Raw genomic sequence first — 20,927 nt, forward strand, 5'->3', positions numbered from 1 at the left:
CGGGAGCTTTGCCCAATTGAGATTAGCCAACGGAAGAAACTGCCGTATTTTAATAAGTCGCGGTTATCAGCGCGTGAAATGACAAGAGCTCGATCATGACCTACGCTTATCCATACCGGCCTGGTCGCTGTGGTCGCGAATAAGACACATAGCGTTACAGAAAGGTGTTCACAAGCCATCAACACTCATCGTGTATTTAATAACACCATCGTGTATTTAATAACATTTTGTACTCATCGTACCTTTGCGCTAGCTGTTACCAGAAGTAATATAAGTCCTAACCAATTTGCCCACCTTGCTGTCTTGCTGAAGTAATATGACTGGTGGAAGTTATTCTAATGCATGCATATATCGTGTTCACATGTGCATATATTAATTGTTTACTTCAGCATGAGAACAACAATGCTCCATCTGCATAATTTCACATAATTACATTTTTCTACCTTCCTTTCCGTTTTGCTGTTGTGGTGGGTTGAGTACAATATTCACAGATATTATATATATATATATATATATATGTCACTTTTGCAGTACTCCATCATTTAGGACCAGCAAATCAGCAATCAGGATGACAGATATATTTATTCTCTTATTCTCTTATTTTTTAAAGTTTGCATTCAGTATGAGACAGTTCACACTTAGCTTGCTTGGTTTTTAACAAGATCTTGGTCAACGACAGCGCGTAAGTTTGGCACTTGAAAGTAAACTGTGCAGTGCGTCTGTCTCAGCATGCTTTGGAATGACAAGTCAAACCTTCATCTTCAGCAAGTGTGGAAACTGACAGCTTATGCAACCACACAACCATAACACTTCTACAAACTTATCATTCTTATGCACAAACGGTTGAACTGTGATGTCAAAATATATGTCACTTATCACTCATCGATTCATGCTCGACAGCTTTTCTTGTACTAACCAAGACGTGGCTAAACGATACCATCTCCAATAAAATTTTCTTTCCACATCTGCATACAACACTTTTTGTTGTGAATTGTGCACCTGTATAGAAGGTGGCATGCTCATAGCTTTAAAAAAAGTAATTTCTTGCACTTCCAACTGGCGTTCGTACATTCCTAGAGCACATTTTCATTTCACTTGAATGCTCAAGCATAATGTTATCATCAGTGCATACTACTGCCCTCCAGATGTAAATTATGTGTTTTCAAGCGAGTTTCAAAACATCCTAAATGAAGTGCATATGCTATTTTGACATTCTACTCTGACCATTTATGGCAATTTTAATTTCTCCGTTATTACCTGGAAAACAGAATCTGTCACAGCTGATCACGCTCAATAGCGTATTTTCCTTCATTCCTGTCTACACTTCACGTTACCTCAACTCATTACTTCTATTCTAGATCTCATCACAGGTAGAAAAAAATTAACATTCAAATAAGCAAAACCAACAAAATCGCCCTAGGCCTACCATCTACGGCTTCGACTACGAGACTTCTCAAGGTGGGCGTATACAACACCTGGCAAGAATTAGCTGAAGCTCATAAAGGCAGCCAGTTAGAATGACTTAAGCTCACACCCACCGGGAGATCACTGCTGCAATGACTGAGCTACAGTGAAACATTTATAGGCCACCATGGACCGAAAAGATATAATTCCTCCAAAGATCCGCAAATCCCTGTACACAGCAACAATTAAACGCAACATGCACCTACAAAAACGTACCACAAAAAAAGAAGACAAGCCCGAGTGGATGCCCTACGGCGAAGACGCAGGCAAGATCCGGACGCCAGATACACCAATGCAGCCAAATACCCGCCAAAAATGCTTACGTCCTGAATGTCGTATATTCTCAGGGCAGAGAGCTAGCGTCTGCCTCAGTCCGTGCACAAAACCCTGAGACTGCAGAAGACATTGCGATTGTCCTAGCAACTACCGCGTACATGGACGCAGCTGTCAGGAACTACGCCAACGGTCACGTGTCGACAGAAGCACTAAAGATATTGAAGCACGACAGCACGCCGATACCCTAAACCTGCGTGACCTGGGTTCCTGGGCATGAGGGGCTGGAAGGGAACGAAGCAGCACACGCAGCTGCCCGAGGCCACACCTGCCAGGCCAACCCTTGCTACTCTTAAGATGCCCGGTCTGCGTCAGCAGGGGCAGAGACCGTACTCGTCACCTACTCAGCGATCCTTCAACATCACAGGCTGGAACGCAGGGTGTACCCAACACCTCACCCAAAGCTCACCAAAGAAGAAAGTACCACACTCAGAAGACTACAGAGTAACACTTACACCCACGGAATACTCATGTACTCACCATCAATACTCATTCCCAATGCTACAAGGATACCACTTCCCCATGTGCGGCTTACCGGACACCTTGGCGCACCTGATCCTCGAGTGACCATGGCATCTAGATACAGACGCATCGGCTTCACCGAAAGAATATAACGCCAGACAAGGACGCGAACACCTCAACGAAACGTGGTAGGCCAAGCTCGTCTCCGAGGGCCTGGAAGAACAATGACACCTCGTCGCCAGGGCCAAGGAGGCAGCGAAGGCCAGAGGGTTCCTGGAATGAGGAGACCTCCCACCTAGAGTAGAACTGGAGTTTAACCCAGGGGTACTGTTCCAAAAATAAATGTTTATTCCTCTTCCTCCTCAACTCGACGAGCGATCCTCTGATCTGTTGCGGCATTACTCACCTGGACGGGCTGTCTGATCATGCAGTTATAGTAGGTCTGCTTAACTTCCCATTAACTAAAATGAAAACAGTACTAAACACAGTAGGTGCTAAAATAGGGCCAACTTTACTCGGCATAATTTTGAATTAGTCACCTTTGCAGACACACTCGAGCTATTGAGGAAAACTAGGTTATGCTTAGAGCCACCTTTGCAAATCTTATCAAAATGTTCGACCGTTTTCTCAGCATTAGATGTAACAAAACCTTGAATAAACGCCTGTAGAACCTTATAAATTAAACGAAGCGCTCTATAGAATGGCGAATAAAAGAAACAAGAATTCCAAGGCATGGCAAAGATGCATATTATGTGACAAAGAATGCCAGACGCTAATAAAATCCACACGTCAGCAGATTTACAGCTATGATTTATCATGAGTAGCAGTGATTATGGCACGTAATTAACCCCTATTCACACCGTTATAGTGTATACTGTTATAGAGTTATAGTGTATGCACTTACTAAATGACATGTTTTGTTGAGGGTCCACTGCATGCCCTGACTTCCCCACGCGATATGACATGTCTGAAATTGTTATTAATGAGCCGGGCATTTTTACCTTACTAAACAGATTAAAAACTTCATCTACATCAGGTCGCAGCGAATTTAATAACAGGCTACTCAAGAATGTGTCAGAGTGTCTCGACATACCCTCCTGGGTCAATTATTAAGACTGGTGAGTGGTTAAAGTCATCCCATTCTACAAGTCCGACAAGCGTTTATCATCCCTTAACTACCAATGAATATCATTAACCAGTACAATTTGCAAACATTTGGAACACATTATTAATTCACAAGTCATCGACTATTTCGAAGATCCCAGTTTAACCTTCAACTACCAGCACAGGTTTTCACTTACATTACGACTTAACATGAAACCACCACATTTACTCCATCTTTGCAGCAGTTTGTCACTCTCTTGGCATCATCAAGTGAAACCTAAAGCATGCTCTTGTCAACATACATAAACTTGCTTACACGACACCAATCCACACAAAGCTCGAATACGCATCGCTAATATAGCATTCTGGCAGGTATACATTGTTGCCGAGATTGCATTTGTTCAAAACTGGGCTGCTCGCCTTCATATTTTCCGACTATTCATCTTACACTAGCGTCTCATCATTAAAAGCATCTACTGGTTTGAAAGCACTATCCCTTCGCCAAAAATCAGTGCGCCTTTGCCTGCTTGACAAGCTTTATAATCATACTTCTCTTCACAGTGATTTCTTTCAGTCACCGCCTGTCGTCTTTTCATGACGGGATCACCATCTCAACTTCAAGCTCATACCATGTCGCACGTTACAATATGCATGCTCTTTTATACCCTGCAGCATCACTGAATAGAACTGCTTTCCCTCTGATATTGCCACAGAATTTGACACTGTAAAATTTTACGACGTGCTAAGCACCGTTATTTAGTTGCCTTATTTTATTACATTCTTGTTTAGTTGTTTTTGTGAGTTAATAATAAATACCTGTATTAATACCGTAGTTTATGTGGGCATGCATATTTTCAACATTTGATTGTGATTTGTGCATAACTTTTGTTCTGCAATTTTTATGATTCCTTACATTCTGTTTCTGAATAGCTAGACAATCGTGAGCATCTGTTCAGCAGCTGTTCTGGTTGTATATAGCTTTGCCATAGAACGCGAAATGTATCAACGTGATGGAAATCCTGGTTTTATATACCGAGCTTCAAAGTGCACTGAAAGCAGCAGACCAAAAGTTTTAAATTTGTTTGAATGAACATGAATTTTTTAGTGAATGCTTACATCCCTATTCAACTGTAGTTTAAGTGGGGCAGCTCTAAGGGCCATCTTGAGTCAACTTAGAACTCTTACGAGAGATTAACTTTGTGTTGGATGGCCCAAACTCAAGGGCGTATCATATGGTATTTGTTACTTTGCATATTACAATAACCTTCAAGGTTAACTTTAGTAACTCTGATGCCTAAATTTGTGCATTTATTTACACAAGGCAGTCATAAGTCAACATAGGAAAATACTCAAGAAAGCTTTTTTAATGTGTGTTCGCGCCACTGGTAAATACAAACCGTATATATCTTAATTTTTTTATGTAACTTTTTAAAGAGACCTCGGCAACAAGATTTGAAGATGACACATAAAAACTTGCTGCTTTCTTGACAAATTATGGTTCCCGCTTGAGAAGCACGAATGAAACATGAATTTTGCGCTCACAGCTTTAGCTTTTTAATCAAAGAGCACTTGACGTAAGGCCCTTATAAGATGATATACCAGCAAGGGACTTACATAGGTGAGCTATGCTGTTCTACATGCAGCAGGTAAATTGTATGTTTTCTCATGCACAAGGTATACAGGTTACTGATGTTTAGGGCAAGCAATCAGCCATGTTTCAAGCAGCAAGCTTTGAAGTTTTATTACTAGATGACATATATTAGGTTATAACATCACATTTCCTCACTAGCTGCAATGCCAACACCATTATAGTACGAAAGAAAGGGTGGCAATGCAAATGAAAGCATCCATTGTGTACCTTTTATCTCTCTCTTTTTTAATTTTGCATTTTGCATGCATTAAGCTTTTATGAGGAAAAGGTCAAGTTCACATGGATGATAGTAATGAAATATTCAATTTATTAAAGATGTAGGGTTTTCTTTTTTTTTCAGCATACCCAGGCACCTTGCACGCCATCTGATGTGCTTAGAGAAAAATACATATGCTTTACCAATGTCTTCCTTTCTTTTTCTTTCTGTGCAGAGGGTGTCCACTAATGGAGGCACTCAATGCACTTCAATACGTATATTTTAATAATGCTTATGATAATGTTGGTATGCCGGTATAGGAATTATGCAGCGTGAAGATCAAATTAATATACCTGCACGGAACAGCAGATTAACAGAACAGAAGCATCTGCAGTGATGGGAGGCAAAGGGCTGGAAAAGTCACTTTCCTGCTGCTGAGCTGCCCGGTCAGATATGATTGAAAGAACATTATTAAAGTGCACATGAAATGTGTGGGAAAGCAAGCCATGCTTTAGCCTAGCCCGAGCCCTAATCTTCTTTTGGTGCCTTTCTAGACATACATTTTAGAATGTCTTTGCAGGATACAAAGACGTTGGATTTGATGTAACAGTGTGGTGACGCATTTTGCTACCCCACGTAAAGTCCAACTACTGCACTCCTCTCCACTCTCGCCCCAAATTTAGGCGCATCAGATGAATGTTAAAACACATTGTGAGGCATTTGTAACTAATATGGGAACAAAGTGCACAGGTTCCCAGGCATGAATTCATTGGTCTTTCAAAAGTCAGTGATCCGTAGTGCATTTGAAATTAGATATTTTACGGAATCCAACATTGTCCTTTGCCCATTTGTGAAATGTAAATGTTAAAGTGGGGTGAGAAATGACTAGGTGCGTTGTGCCCATCTAGAGCTGCCAAACCTAAGTGGCCACCCGTTTCGTCTACAGCATAAAATACATCTGCTTGTATGTGTTGCTGTTTTGAAATATACATATAAAATAACAGAAGGTGCTGCTGTGCCCATATATTCACAAAAGTCTTTCAATATTTAATGGTGCCATCCATTAGCATTAAAACATGGCCTGTACAATAAGCACAGTATCTTCAGCGGAAGTTGTAGTGTTATATCTTGCATGCAGAAATGAAGAAAAGTTTAAACAAGGCCCTGTGCTAAAATTTGTCTTCTGAGTTCCTACTTTGCCAACTGTGCAGATTGATGACTTATAATCTGAGGTGGGAGCTAGCGCAATGCATATGTAAACAAATGAAAATGATTCACCTCTTAAATATGTTAAGTGACGCCCTGGTAGGCACAATAAATTTTCAGCTCCGCAGGCTTCAGTGTTATGCTGATTCCCAATTATATACCAACTATGCATACAGAAGAAGAATTTACAATATTTTAGGCTGTGTGTTAAAATACCATGTATACAAATAGTTACAGATATTAAACATCAGTTTGGTTGATGCCCAGCCTGATACTGCGTGATTATACTCACACATATGCATACAATTGCTTATTCTTGTTCCGTGGGTTGCATTTCACCTACTTACAACTGAAAGATGTCAGTCAACGCGAGATGCAAATAGTGTTGAACTTTGCGGAAGGTACATATATATATAGCACCAGCGCTTACGTTACGACCTTTTACGAGTCAAGTCACGCGCTTGACACACCATGTTCACCGCTAGGTTGTTGTGCTTTGAGTGCCACATGTTTTTTTTGGGCACAGGTTTGACCAATAAAGAGTTAATGCTCTGAAGTGATGTTGCCGGTGTCTTATTCTACACTCTCACGACAACGCGACAATGCTCGGAAGTATTTTTATTGATTTTACAGCAAGAATTCTTTAGACATTTTCTGTGGCATGAAGGAAGGAGATGCAGATGTGGTAGCAGATCTGAATCATTATTATTATATATACTCATTATTACTGTATTAATCATTATTATACATCCTTGTACTGTGTGGCAGTACAATATATAGTATACCGATCAACGCAGTGAGTGCTCAAAGTTGGCCGGGCCTCGAGAGAGTCAGGCATCTCTTCCATTTTCTAAGCAGGGGCTCGGCCCTGCCTTTGGAAGTCAACTGTAGCACTGCGGCACGGATTCGACAAGCACTGTAGGTGATCTTATTGCCAGTAGTGCCTTGTAAAGGGAAATTCGAAGTCTCCAATTTTTGGAATAATGACTTAAATAAATAACAACTCGGTTTACAACCTCTGTCTGAGCGGCGTGATTGTGAATGTCTTAAATTGTTGCATAATCTAATTAACACCCCACGCTACTCATTAACGAACGACTGTCTCCTGATAAATTGAAACCTACTAGGAATAGCTATTAACTTATGCTTGCACCATTTCAACCACGTACTAAGCTATTTAAGTATAGCTTCTTTCCTCATACAATTGAAAAATGGAACTTACGCCCAGGTGAAACTAGCTCCCTGCCTTCAGAGGAATTTTTGTGTAAAGTAACTTGATTCATGCTGTGTTTATTGTACTGATTGTATCTCTTATTTTGAAGTTATGTTTCTTAAGGTGTTGAAGTTGATTTGTGCAGATTAATATTTTGTTATATGTAATGTACAAACCCACTCCTGCGATGTCCAATTGGGCTGCAGTATGTGAAAATAAAAATAAATAAATAAATAAATAATAGTGATTAATCAGTTGATAGGGCATGAGCAAAAACAGGTCAACAGCAATTGTCCTACTTCTGCATGCATTTTCCCAAGGCATTGCACATGACAGTCACCACCCTTAGTTGCTCGACAAATTAAGATCCTTAGCACAACTAGCATACTCTTTCACGCGTCAGTTTAGTGTGAACTTACCTGTTCACGAATGATTAAAGGTTCGCCTTGGTTTCTTAGTTTACCAGTTAATTTTATTTCGTTTATTTTTGCATTAGGAGTACTGTGCTATACTAAAGATGCGCGTACTTTGTGCACTTATGCAGTAAGCAGGTGTGAAATTATGAAATATATTCTTGTATTGCCCTGAGGTTCTAGGTCCTTTGGCTCCCCTTACCACCGGTATCACTAGCCGCTACCACCAATGGTGCGGCCGGTATGTCGATACCGCCGGAGTGCTTTACTGAGCGATGTGTGAACGTGACACACGCGGCTTGCCCGTAAATCAGTTTGACTTGCGCGTGCCGCGTCAGCAGAAACACGCCGCTTTTCTTTCTTTATTTTTCTGGTGAAAATGCGGCACCACATCGAATAAACGAATCTTTGCACAACACGTTTACAAACGGACAAACACGAAAGAATCAGCAGAGTCTCACTCATCATTAACATGTCTTATTGACCAACGTTTTGGCGGCTGTCCATTGTATTTGTTAGGTTGTTAATTATGCTGTTTCTCACTGGTCAGCCAAGCGAGACTGTACTAATAGTCATGCAAGCCGTTCGTTTTCTTGCATTTCGTGACTTGCTTGACCGGCTCCTTTTGCCGACGAGGAGCAGCCGCTCCTCGTCGCATCCCCAGCAGCAATACTCTACAAAACGAAATATTGTCCCTTCATTTAAATCCAGTTCAACCAGGTTCAATGTCCTCAACATTGAGCCACAATATGTAAGGAATACCGTTTCAAAGCCATAGGCCAGCTGAGGATGGACATAAATCGGAGGAGCCGAGGGGCCAAAGAAACTAAACTAAAACATTGTTTGCCGTGAGTATTTTCTCAACAGCATGTGCCTTATATCTTAATAAATAAATATAAAAATCTAGACGGACATATCTTAGAACTTTGTTTCCTTTTGTGCATATTCAAACTCTTCTAGGTGGTGCCACAACAGCTCATCGAAATGCACGCGGCGCGAATTCGAATCCACTGCGAGATTTGAGCGCGGGAAGCTGCTGTGTGCGGTATTCCGGGGTAGGCTTTACAGCTCAGCATTTTCTGTTTTTTACTTACGAGGCAGCAGTATTTGACAGAAAATAATAATACTTCGATGCTGTTCTCACACCTACAATCGAGGGCGGCGTGGTTAATAACACAGCGTAATGCGCAACGGTGAACGCCAACGAACTGCGTGCCACCACCAACCTGGGCGAAGCATTTTGGTAAGCTTGTATTTTATTTCTTGTTTGCAAAGTTTGTCGCAGGCAAATAATTCTTTTATTTATAATAGGATCGTATTTGACTTCGCTATCGTGAGTCTCACGCCGTGAACAACGGCTTCTGCGATATCCAGAAGGTATTGATGTGCTCAGTGCGCATTCATGATGTAATACGATACTACTGATATGGAATAAGCAGAACTGTGTAACCTCTATATCGAACAGGGGGGAAATGACACGTAGATAATATGTCACCTAAATGAAAAGGACACGTCTCGTTTGTACTCGTCCTTTTGTTTAGTTACTGCATATTTTGTAAATGTATCGTCATATGGTTTACTAGCCATGGCCAGACTTGGTGCTCTCGTTCTCGCTTGCAAATGTCCCGGTTTGCCGAGGTGGCACTGTGAACAGCGCCAGACAGGGCGCGACTCCCCCTTGTTCCTGAGCCCCTGGCCAAAAACTTATTTCTGGCAAAGGAAAAATTTTCACAGCTCTATACTGTACCCACCATGGTTGCTTACGGACTATGGTGTTGTGCTGCTAAGCACGAAGTCGTGGGATCGCATCCAGCCACGGCGGCCGCGTTTTGATGTGGGAGGAATGCGAAAACACCCGTGTACTTTGATTTCGGTGCACGTTAAAATTACATGATCAAAATTAAATGATTTAGGTGGTCAGAATTATTTCAGAGTCCCCCCATTATAGCGTGCCTCATACTCAGATCGTGGTTTTCGCAGGTAAAACTCCATAATTTATTTTTTTAGCGCTGCACTATGTGTCTTGAAATGTTCTCCCTTGTTTAAGCGTGTTGGTACAAGCCTTTACCTTAGTTTTCGCTTTAAGATATGACCATATTCTCTCGGTGCGTAATGCGTTTATATACAACAACCGTGGAAAGAAGCTGCGACTGTTTGAGATCGTAGCGCCTTTCCTCTAAGCTTTAGTGATTACACGTCATTGAAAATGTGTAAGGTTGGAAATGCTTGTTTTCATCCTTCATATTCTAGAATACAAATTTATACTAGGGTAATTAAAACTTGCAAAATGAAGTGTGAAACTTAATGCTGAACTTTATTTATTCAAAGGAAAATAAACAATATTTTCAATGTCCCTTTATAATAGCATCATTGTGCACTGTGGACTCTGAACTGGTTCGAAGGCACAAACTGACTGAATGGATTCTTGCCTTGCTTTAGCACAACTCAGTTTGAGTATGAAAAAAAAGTACAGGTCACAGGATGAGCGCTATCTTCCAAATGGTTATATTTCACGACCCTACTGCACATTATATTTGCCGCTTATAGCACATATGACAAAAACAATTGAAACAACAGCCTTACAAGAAGCACACGGCTGCAGTTCACTGAAAACGTGCCAACCAACTTAGAAAGTAAAGTTCCTTGCCTGATAAGGATAAGGAGGGTGTACTCACGCACACCCTAACGTATTTGGCAATGCCATTAGCCTCAATAATGTCGGGCATCACTTGAGTGTGACTGCATCATATGATGACACATTCTTTAAAAAAAACTAGTTTGCATCCACAGGTCTTGCACTGCATGGAAAGGGACCTACTTCATTAACTTTTATGAAGGTTGTAACTATGCTCGCCTAAGCAATAATTGATACCCATTCCCGTCTGTCTAATGTAGAGCCGTTGCACGACAAGGGAAACTTGTATACCACAGCTCAAGTGCAATCAACATGCCCGTTCATGTCTTTTTTCCAACCAGTGTGTCAAGACAGATGCAAAATACATGCAATGACCAGTACGTCACTTCCCATTTATTCTGCGATATTCTGCTATCTCAACTGCTGGTTGCCAAGAATAAAAAATTACCAGAGGGCACTACTCGAATGGTGTTCAATGTACTTTGAAGAGTGTTGTTCATGGCAGCCACTGCGAATATTTCTCATTCATTGGGCATGAATATGTTTAATTAGCTAAATTTTTAAATTTACTTAATCGATGAGATGTCAGTGAAAAAGTTTTGTATGATGGTTACAAATGACTGGTAGCAGCATCTAAAACAGCCAAGGATTTGCGAAGACTTTCTTTACCGATAAAGAAAGCCCGCGAAGTAAATAAGAAATGAAAATAAACTGCCCTGACCGTGACAACGCCTCTGCGCACCAAATATTACATCAATCTTGACGTAAACTTTGTCAATTAGGGGCACTGGGAATGCGCAGCTGCAGTGCTTTCTCGACACGTCCGCAGTTTTTGGCGCGCAAGTACAGACCCTACCAAACGCGAAGTAGCGCGATCTTGGTAACAGTTTGCTTTGCGAACCATTACACGACTACGCCCCAGGTTTGCACATTTGTAATATATGCAATGCACTGATGACAATGTTTCCATCTGAGACCGCTTATATTACTGATGCGGGGCACGTTGTCACGTGAATTTTTAAAGAAAAATTTGCATGTTTTGTATTCTTTTTTTGTCAAGAAAGAAGACCACACTTGACCTAGGTTGTTAAAGCTGTTATCAGTCATTTCTTGGCGTATTCCACAATCTTTGCATTGTTACCGTATTGTATAAGCAAGGAAATAAACATTCACTACAATTACATATTATTTGCTTGTTCACAACAGAAAAAAAATTGAGTAGCGCTAACATAAGCCTATCAACATAGAGTTGGCGATGTTCACGGAAAGCACTCACCTATTTTTTTCTTGGTCACAGTTAGTTGTCACATCCAGTATATAATTTACTGGTGGTTTCCGAGAAACCTGTACAGTTTCCTTCAAAGCTTCATGCTAAAGTAGGGAGGGTGAAAATTTTTCCTGTCATGAATTTTACTTGCCTTGCAGGCTTCCGCAGAACTGATCTGCCATAATCAAATTCGCTCTGTAAAGCAAAATAAGGAACACCTTTTCTTCATATGCCTGTATTTCACTCATTGTCCTTTACCAAGCAACTCATGTAAACATGTATTTACTGCTCCAAAAGGGACAATTCATGCTCCAGTGTGTCAAATTTGCTGATCCCAGAGCTGCTCCAAATCTTCTTTGACTGCTTCCATTCCTGTATGAGTGGCCCATATAATGTTCAATGAAACTATCACAGGTATCCCGGAAACTTCAACATGTAAACATCCGTCTTCGAAAGTGCCTACATCTCAAAATTTTGGTTAGAACTGATCACTTTATTTGCTGCAGGATGGAAGCTGCCTTGATATTGACACGTGTACTTGTCTTTATCGGGCGACACGTTTCACCGCCTAACAAACGTAATCGCACAGCGCAGGACGCGTGGGCATGTATCGGAAGTTTCTGGAATGTTATCGATGTTTCCATCCGCTGTGTGTGACCGAACCTTGTGTAGTCTGATTGCATGTGTGTGTGTCGCGAACAATGTAGAACTTTGTGGAAAGCACGCGGGTCCCAGCGATTACTCTGGAACATTCGACGACCGATGTACAAAAGCCGACGCGCTTGAACCACTGATCAGATTTTCGACGATCGCCGAGTGTATTCGCGGCTATCATTCTTTGAGTGTAGCCTGCTTTTGAGGGCAGAAGTTCGCCCAACAAAACGCTAGTTTCGTTGATCACAGTTTTGCTGCTTTCTTTACTGTCACTGCCACGTGACCATATCTACAATACATTGGATACTACGTGCAGGATTATGAATGAACGCTGACCTGAACGCTGCTTGAAGCCGCAAGCTCTACAGCATCACTTATGCTCCTTTCCTTAGGTTGGCAAAAGGAACCGTGGCACGTAGCTCTACAGCCACCTCTGCTCTTCACTACCTTCGGAGGAGATGCATTGGTATGCTGTACGTATATTTGACTGCGGGTTCCAGCTGCATCTCTTGCATTGTCATTTGATAAGCAGGCAGAGGAGTTACCTATTGGGTGCACACGTTGGTTAAAGATACAAAAAGGAAGGTGCTTCTTTTAACACCAATGACCCTGTCTTCCACTTATTTCTTTTCATTTTCTTGCTACCTTATTTTTGCTAACTATATGAAGGTCGCAGGCAATTAAGCCAAGAAAAGCATTGGTGTAATTAGGTGTGGTTGAAATTGAAATGTAGAAAATATTAGACAAAAGTAATGAAAGCAGACGAAAAGACCTTGTCTCTGGTGGTGACTGCCCCCCCAACCTTTGCAGTATACACGCGATGCACTACCAAATGTACTAACTCGGGTATTTATGTGTCGTATACGTGGCCCTGGGAGTGTTAGCCAGCGCCACTTAGAGCCATGGTGGGCAGATGTGGAACATCCCTTTTTTGCACGATGGTGTCGCGTAACACCTGAACTGAAGAGAGCAGGCATATGGCTAATAAACCCACGCATGATACCTAAAGGCATTAAGGCTATGAGGTTTCAGACCCACGCATGAACGAATGAGATGAAAACGGGCTTCATTTTTTTAATCACGACCATTTTTTAAATCATGGGGCCACTCGGTATATATATGCTGCGCTTCAATGAACTTTTTTGACACAAACTTGCGTATGTACACTGGGTGTGTGCCATTGCATATGTGCCACTGTGTAATGAACCTCTTTGATACTCACTTAGGTCATGAAGCATCACAAGATGAACCTACGTAGAGACATCTGTGTATGCATGTAAGTGTGAGCTGGAATTTTCTGCTTGGATTTTCTTTCCCTGACGACGACTAGTCTCCTTGTTGAATTAACTTCAGCCTGACGTATCGCCTGTTTGACTACTGTTGGCACATTATGCCCATTTTGCTGTGAACTTGTCATGTTCTCTAGCTGGCAAGCTTCAATTTGAAGTACTGCACAGCGCTAAGGAAAAGGATTCAGAGTGGGTGGTACTACCTTGGCTTCTTTTTATTTGCAGCTGTGTGTTATATGAGAAAAAGTTGTATGTAGATGTCGATTAGAAATAGCATAGAGGTACTCAAAGGTACTTTCATTATGTTCTAGGTCATTGGTGCTGTCTGGCCGCATTTGCATCATTTTTGTAGCATGCTCGTTTACATGCAAAAACAAATGTGGCCTGTTCTAATGCATGCAAGGACTGCCCAATAACTCATGATGTTTTGAGCCACTCAATTTCAGTTTTGGCTACACTTGTGGATTTTCAACTGTACTTAAGCTTGCAAAATGCTTGAATTTCCTGTCAAACTGGTTTGCTGGTTTCTATCCAATTTACTGAATTATTTCACTTTCATTATGCTAATAGTCACTGATTGTACTGTCATGCTGGCATATTTGACTCTGGAACTGCAATAAATTTCCAGACATTTTATTGCTTTGTCATGGCTTTTGCACCTCGTTAGACACATACTTCTAAACACACAAAAAAGCTCCCTTCAACCTCGTAAAATTTCCAGAAGGAGCATAATAAACTGCCAGACCTACCTGTAAAAGCTATAATAAAGAGCTAAAATGCACTCCCAAAACATCTGTTTAAAACTCCCTTAATATAACAGCTCCCTAAAGCTGTAAAAATTCACACCCAAACATTCGCCTACATATTCCCATGAAAAGCAAAAATGTAACTCCCAAAACTATCCATAAGTGCTCCCTTAAGCAAAGCTCCCGAAATATGAGAACAGTTGCTCCCAGGCTTACACCTAAGCACTCCTACAAGGAAGCAAAATAATTTCCCAAGGATCTCCTTCAAAACTCCCTTAAGAAGCCAAACGTTTCCGAAAATATGTACGTAAGAACTCCCATCGTTTCTCCAATAAATTTCCATAAGAAGCAAAATAAAATACCCATGTCAACTTGTAGAAGCTCCCAAAGCTCCTCATAAAAACTTCCATAGTGCTGGTGTTCAAGAGAGGAATAAAAAACTCCCAACGTTCATCACAAAGACTCCTGCGACCACTCAGGGGTTGGTCTTCAAAGGAGAATTGAGAAACTCCCATAATTCCCCATACAACCGCCAAACACAAGGGTCGAATGGAGTATATTGTCCTCCCGTAAGGGCTTGAGTTATGCAACGAGGCCAAAACTCCCTAAAAGGGTCAAAGCTGCTCAAAGTGTACGTCTCGCACAGACATGGTAGATGCGCTATCGCCCGGAAACTAAAACAGACGCCTGTATCACAAAGACAAATCTACTGTCCATATTCAGCATGCCTTTTAGTCGACACTTCTGTCTAGTCATATATTTTCGTCAGAGAAGCGCAGGCTAGTATTGGGAGCTTTCGGCGACAGCACATGTACCCGTGTTTATGACGCATCACATCGGCGCTCATCGCTTCTTGCGCTGGCACTGTAAACATGAAAAAATGGTTTATTTAAGAACACCGATGCGAAATCTGAAATATAAAGTGATTTATTCTTGTTAAACTTCTTGATTCCTGAGCCTAGACGCGCCGATAGCGTGCAGGCTGACTCGGAAGGATAAGCTATGCCTAAGCTTCGGTGGGACCGATCTCGGCGCGGGTAGCTGGCGAAAGCTAAAATGTGTCTATTTGAGCCTCAGAACCCTGTTTAGTACAATAGGGGAAGTTGACGCGCACGAATCGCCTCATATTTCTTATCGGTGCGATAATATCAATCCGCGGTAGGCTTCGAACTCGGGGTCCGTTCGAGCGCGTCTGAGCGACTTCTGAATTTCATGTTCACTCCGCAACACTGCGACAACGGCGACAACTCCCAGTCATATCATAAGTGCGAACTACTAAAAAACGCGGTGTCTTCTGCGTTTGCGTGATTTCGTTCAAGAATTTAGCTATCCGCCCTGACACAAGGGAAAAGGCAAAAAATGAAAGTGATCTTCATTGTCAATGTGCATGAATAAACAAGGCAGCTCACGCACCTTTATTCCAAGCTGCGACACGAAATTGAGTTTTATGACCCGAACATTTAGCGTTATTTAGGATAAGAGACTAGTATAAAGCGATGAAATTGTATAAAGCATTTATTATTCAGCAGCGCTGGTCCTTGCGTACTGGAACTAGCGCCTGTACAGCGCAAACCAGTGCGCCCCAGCGTTATGGCACTGCAGCCAGCGTCTGTTCCAGTGTGACCCAGCTCTTATCCAGCGTTCTCACTGGTCTCCAGTGAGTCCCAGCGAGCGTCAGCGTACCCAGTGCGATCCAGCGCCAAAAAACGTGCTGGTTTCACATTGAAAGGCACTGGAAGACGCTGGATTTTGCAATAGGGTAGGTGTCGTGTTTTCAAGAATATGTGCCCTCATCTTGAATTGGTGAGACCATATTTCCTCTTAGCTTCAGAAGTAACGACGACAAAACGTGGCGATGGCTGACGTGCTACAGCAGCTGGAGCTTCGGCGGCCGAAGTGAAACAAGCATATTGTTTGCACGCACGCGTAAACAAACATACGGCCGTGCTTGGTGCACAACTTTCACAACTCCGTCAACTGACAATCTGAAGTTATTCAGTTGGGCGCCCAAGCAAGCATTTACGGGATTCATTCTGCCGTACTTATCTTCAACGCCAGTCTCAACAGAGCGATCATCCGCAGTTAAGAAAGGCACTTCTAACAGAAGCCGCAGGTACGGTAGTTCTGAGAGAGCCAAGTTCTGTGTATAATTTGCATAGAATAGCGAAGACAGGTTTGTTAACAAACCGAGGTCAGAAAAAAGAGAAAGGCAAAAAAGCGTCGCGAACAAAAGTAAACAGCCTTACAATACGTCAAGAAGTCCAATACTGCCACTGTTTTGGATGGAGCAAAAGTAGCGTCTCCGCCTCACACCGAGACGTAAAGAGACTCTACATGCATAAAAGTATTTTTTAGAGTAGAAGAAACGTAATAAATAGACAATTTCGCCAGTGTAGGCCAATATATTTTACATTTGCTTCTGCTGATCATATGTTCATACGCAGCAAACATTATTCTGTCTCCTATTATTGCTTTCTTTTAAACTGCAGGAAGCAATTATCACTATGACACTCTGGCATTTGTACTGATTATTGTATTACTAATTTGCATATTATGCTTCTTTATCGCAGTTTTGAATTAACAAATGAATTAAACAAATACAATTGGTTTAATTTTTTAAACGAAAGTAAGAACAGAGCCTACCAACTTTTCTAAAACCTTCTTTTAACCAACTTTCTTCAAAGAAATGTAAAAACAGAGCCTACCAACTTTTTAAACCTTTCTTTTAACAAACTTTCTTCAAACGAAAGTAAGAACACAGCCTACCAACTTCCTTTAATTATTCTTTGATCAAACTTTCTTCAAACGAAAGTAAATACAAAGCCTACCGACTTTCTTGTAACAAGCGTTGATAGGAAGCAAATATACATAGTATGTTAATAAGGTGGATAGAAAATTGGAAAGAAGTCTAAAGAAAATAAGTATGCATTTTTGTATTGGAAGATAACAGATTTGGAAACCTAAAATGGTGACGGCTACAGTTGGTAAGCGGACAGGATGCATACACTGTAAACAATTTCCGTCATTATACGGAGAACTGCAGGTAAAAATACGGAAACTATGTCATATTTCAAGAATACGACAAAATCGACCGTTAATTTACGGAAAGTGCTCTCCATTTTAAGCTTTACGGACATTTTCACTGTAAACATATAAGGGCTATACACTGTTTTGGACGAAACAGACAGAATTCCGTATTTTTGTTATGCGAACATCCGTATTATTCTGAGAAAATTTAAGCTGTCTGAATGAGCGCTCGTACTCATAAAGTTTCAGCTAACAATATTTGATTGAACACGCAAACTGTACGCATTATGAAGATGCGTACAAAATGTGAGAGCTAGCCTTCTACCAAAAGCTGCAATAACTGATCGTATAAATATATATACGCATCTTCCGGTCGCAGTTTGCCGCGCATATGCAACAGAATGCAACACCATTAGTTCCATCTGCTTGATACATGGGTAAATGTTATGACACAACTCATTATTTCCCCGTTCATTACATGCACCAACCAGCCCAAATTATCACTATACTAGAGCTTATGGACGCATCGCAGTGCACTGCTTTGCACTTCATTGCAGCACAGGGGTTTGCTATCCCCAGTAGCGAACGCTTTGGTTGACCTCCCTGCCTTCCTGCTTCTTGCATTCTGTCTCCTTTTGTATAAAACGCACTAACTTGTGGGATAGAAAGTGTTCTTCTCTTTTATAATTCAGTTAATTGTGAAGCAATTATATTGCAGTTCCAGTAACTAGAACACAAATGCGAAAACGAAACCGATTCAGTTCTGTTCTCCGCGCTCACAGAGTGCGGCACCAGGGGGCAGCGCGCGCTGTGCGTCCGTTGGGTGGGTGTTTGGTGGATGCCGCGGACGCTCCTGTGTCGAGGCTTCAGTGACTTCATTCGTAGCTAAGTACTCTTTTTTTTCTTTTTATTAGCTGATGTTTTTGAAGTGTTGTCTTTTGCATGGAGCAGGAGCGCAAATTTTGAATTCGTAGTAAGCGTGGTAAACGTACCGGCTTTGTTTAGGTCTGGCGGTTTCCCGCGTTAGGCCTAGGTGTTTGCCGGGACCTATTTCATAGGCTTATTTAACTATCTCGGCTAGCTCTTCGAAGTGATTTGGCGGACTTGCTCGTTGACCCTAAGGATGTAGGCCTAGCGATGAAACCAAAGAAAGGGAAGGCCGCGGGGGACGCGGGGCAAGTCCAGTGCGACGAGTGCCTGCGCTGGTGCTCCATCGACGAGACCAGTTTCCAGAGCTTAGCAGACGCGGAGGGGTGCGAAGGGGTCAGGGAAGCAGTCAGGGAAGGAAATTGGACAGCCAAATTCGAAAAGCTGAAAGCAGACCTGAGGGAGGAGCGGGAGAAGCGGGTAGCTTTGCAGGCGAAAGTCGACGAGTTGGTCAAGGTGGAAGCGGTCCAGGCCGCGCAATTAGTAAGAACCGTGGCCGAGCTTCGAGAAGAGAGGGAAAGGAGAGCAGAACTGCATAGGTGGCTCGATGCGCTTGAGACGCGGGCAGCGGGGAATGATGGGTCGGGACACCAAGCCGGTGGCAAAAGCATAGAAAGTAGGATAGACCCTACAGGCGAAGTGGGGGAAGGGAGCCAGAGCAAGCGGGAGTCGGCTCGCCGCCGGTGAATCGGCGTAGTTGTAGTGCAACACGCCCCGAGTGAGGCGACGCTACAGCCACAGGGGCGCCAGCGAACGCGAGGAGAGGAGGGGAACAAGCTAACCCCAAGGAATGAGCTCATAGCCAATGATAAGCATAACCTGGAAGTTAAGAGGGAGGGAAAGAATGCCCTAGTACTTATCGGTGGTGATTCAAAAATGAGGAGGTGCAAAAGAGCTATAATGGAGCGTGCAAAGGGTGATAAGCGGGTAGCAGTCGGGACGTTCCCAGGCAGGACAATGGACGCAGTACTGAGAGAAACAAAAAGCGAGCTTTCTGAGAATGTTGCAGAGCGCAATTTGGTAGTGGTAGCGGCGGGGCTAAATGATGTACTGAATGGTGAAGCCGCAAAAGTAGTGGAAAGATTAGCGGAGGGAGTTGACGATTTAATGGCGATAGCACAGCAAGTCCAGATCGTGGTATGCACAGTGCCGGAGATGCAAGGAAGGAACGGAGCAATTGTCAAGGACGTTGTGGCTGTTAATCGTGAGATAAGAAAGCTAAGCCAGGAGAAAGAATTTGAAGTGGCAGACATAAACAGAGAAGTTCATAAAGCAGGCTTTGGCGGAGGCTTTACACGAGATGGCATCCACTTTAATGGAAAGCTAGGAGCCGAGATCAGCTGGCGCCTGGCAGGTCGGGCGGTAGCTTTTTTAGGGGGTCCACTGCGCCTCAGGGTGTAGGGGTAGGTAGAAACAGTGTAGAAAGTGCAGCAATAGAGGCTGACGCCAATGAAATGGCCACTGGGAGGTCCAGGAAGAAAACTACAAAGAAATTTAACACCAGGATCAGGTATATAAACATGCAAGGCGGTAGAAAGAGAGTGAGGTGGTTAGAAATAGAACAGCAGTTAAAGGACGAAGAAGTAGGTGTATACGCGCTATGCGAAACACATCTCAGTAATCTAGAAGACCCACCGTTTATTGAAGGCTACGTCTGGGAAGGGAGCAATAGAACAACAACGGAGAGGAAGGGAGGAGGAGTAGGTATGCTCATACTCCAAGGAACAAATTGGCAAACAATAAAGTTAACTTGCAAAGAACATGTCTGGGTGTCAGGTACAATTGTCGGTAAAAAGGCATGGCTAGGAGTAGCTTATTTAGGGACAGGGGACAAATGCATGCAAGAGAACAAAGATGTAGTGAAGTGTCTCGATGACGATATAAAGCAGTTTGGAGAAGGTGCCGATATTTGTCTGCTGGGTGACATGAATGGCCACATCGAGGATCTGGATGGATACATAGGTTGTGATAAGCGGGTAGCAGTCGGGACGTTCCCAGGCAGGACAATGGACGCAGTACTGAGAGAAACAAAAAGCTATAATAAATAGAGAAATAAGTGTGAGGGACAAATCACGTGGGAGTCCCGTAACAGACAAATGACCATTGACTACTGCTTAATGTCGCAGGGGTTGTATAGCAAGCTCGCAATAATGGAAATAGACGAAGAGGGGAAGTACAGCCTCGGAAGTGATCATATGCGTATTAGTCTACAGTTGGGAGCCCTACTCAAAAGAGAAATGCAGGGAAGTCAAAAAGAGTACGCAAAATTAAATGACGAACAAATAGCGCAAATAGCGGCTGCTATAGAGGAAGCAATAGAGAAACATCCCATGGAAAAGG

At 42.4% G+C, this 20,927-nt stretch overlaps 1 protein-coding gene across 9 annotated transcripts in view; it reads right to left on the reverse strand.

Annotated features, from left to right (window-relative positions):
* LOC142584667 (solute carrier family 41 member 1-like) overlaps positions 1-20,927 on the reverse strand; it is a 590,717-nt gene that overhangs the window by 350,359 nt on the left and 219,431 nt on the right. For 8 of the 9 annotated variants that reach the window (XM_075694835.1, XM_075694832.1, XM_075694836.1 and 5 more), the window contains one exon: positions 12,935-13,045. The exons of the other annotated variant lie outside the window; for it this stretch is intronic. In XM_075694835.1, coding sequence (XP_075550950.1) covers positions 12,935-13,045 — 111 coding nt within the window. The remainder of the gene's footprint in view (positions 1-12,934; positions 13,046-20,927) is intronic. 9 annotated transcript variants of the gene reach the window in all.

This window comes from Dermacentor variabilis, chromosome 6, assembly GCF_050947875.1.
Source record: "Dermacentor variabilis isolate Ectoservices chromosome 6, ASM5094787v1, whole genome shotgun sequence".
NCBI lineage: Eukaryota > Metazoa > Arthropoda > Arachnida > Ixodida > Ixodidae > Dermacentor > Dermacentor variabilis.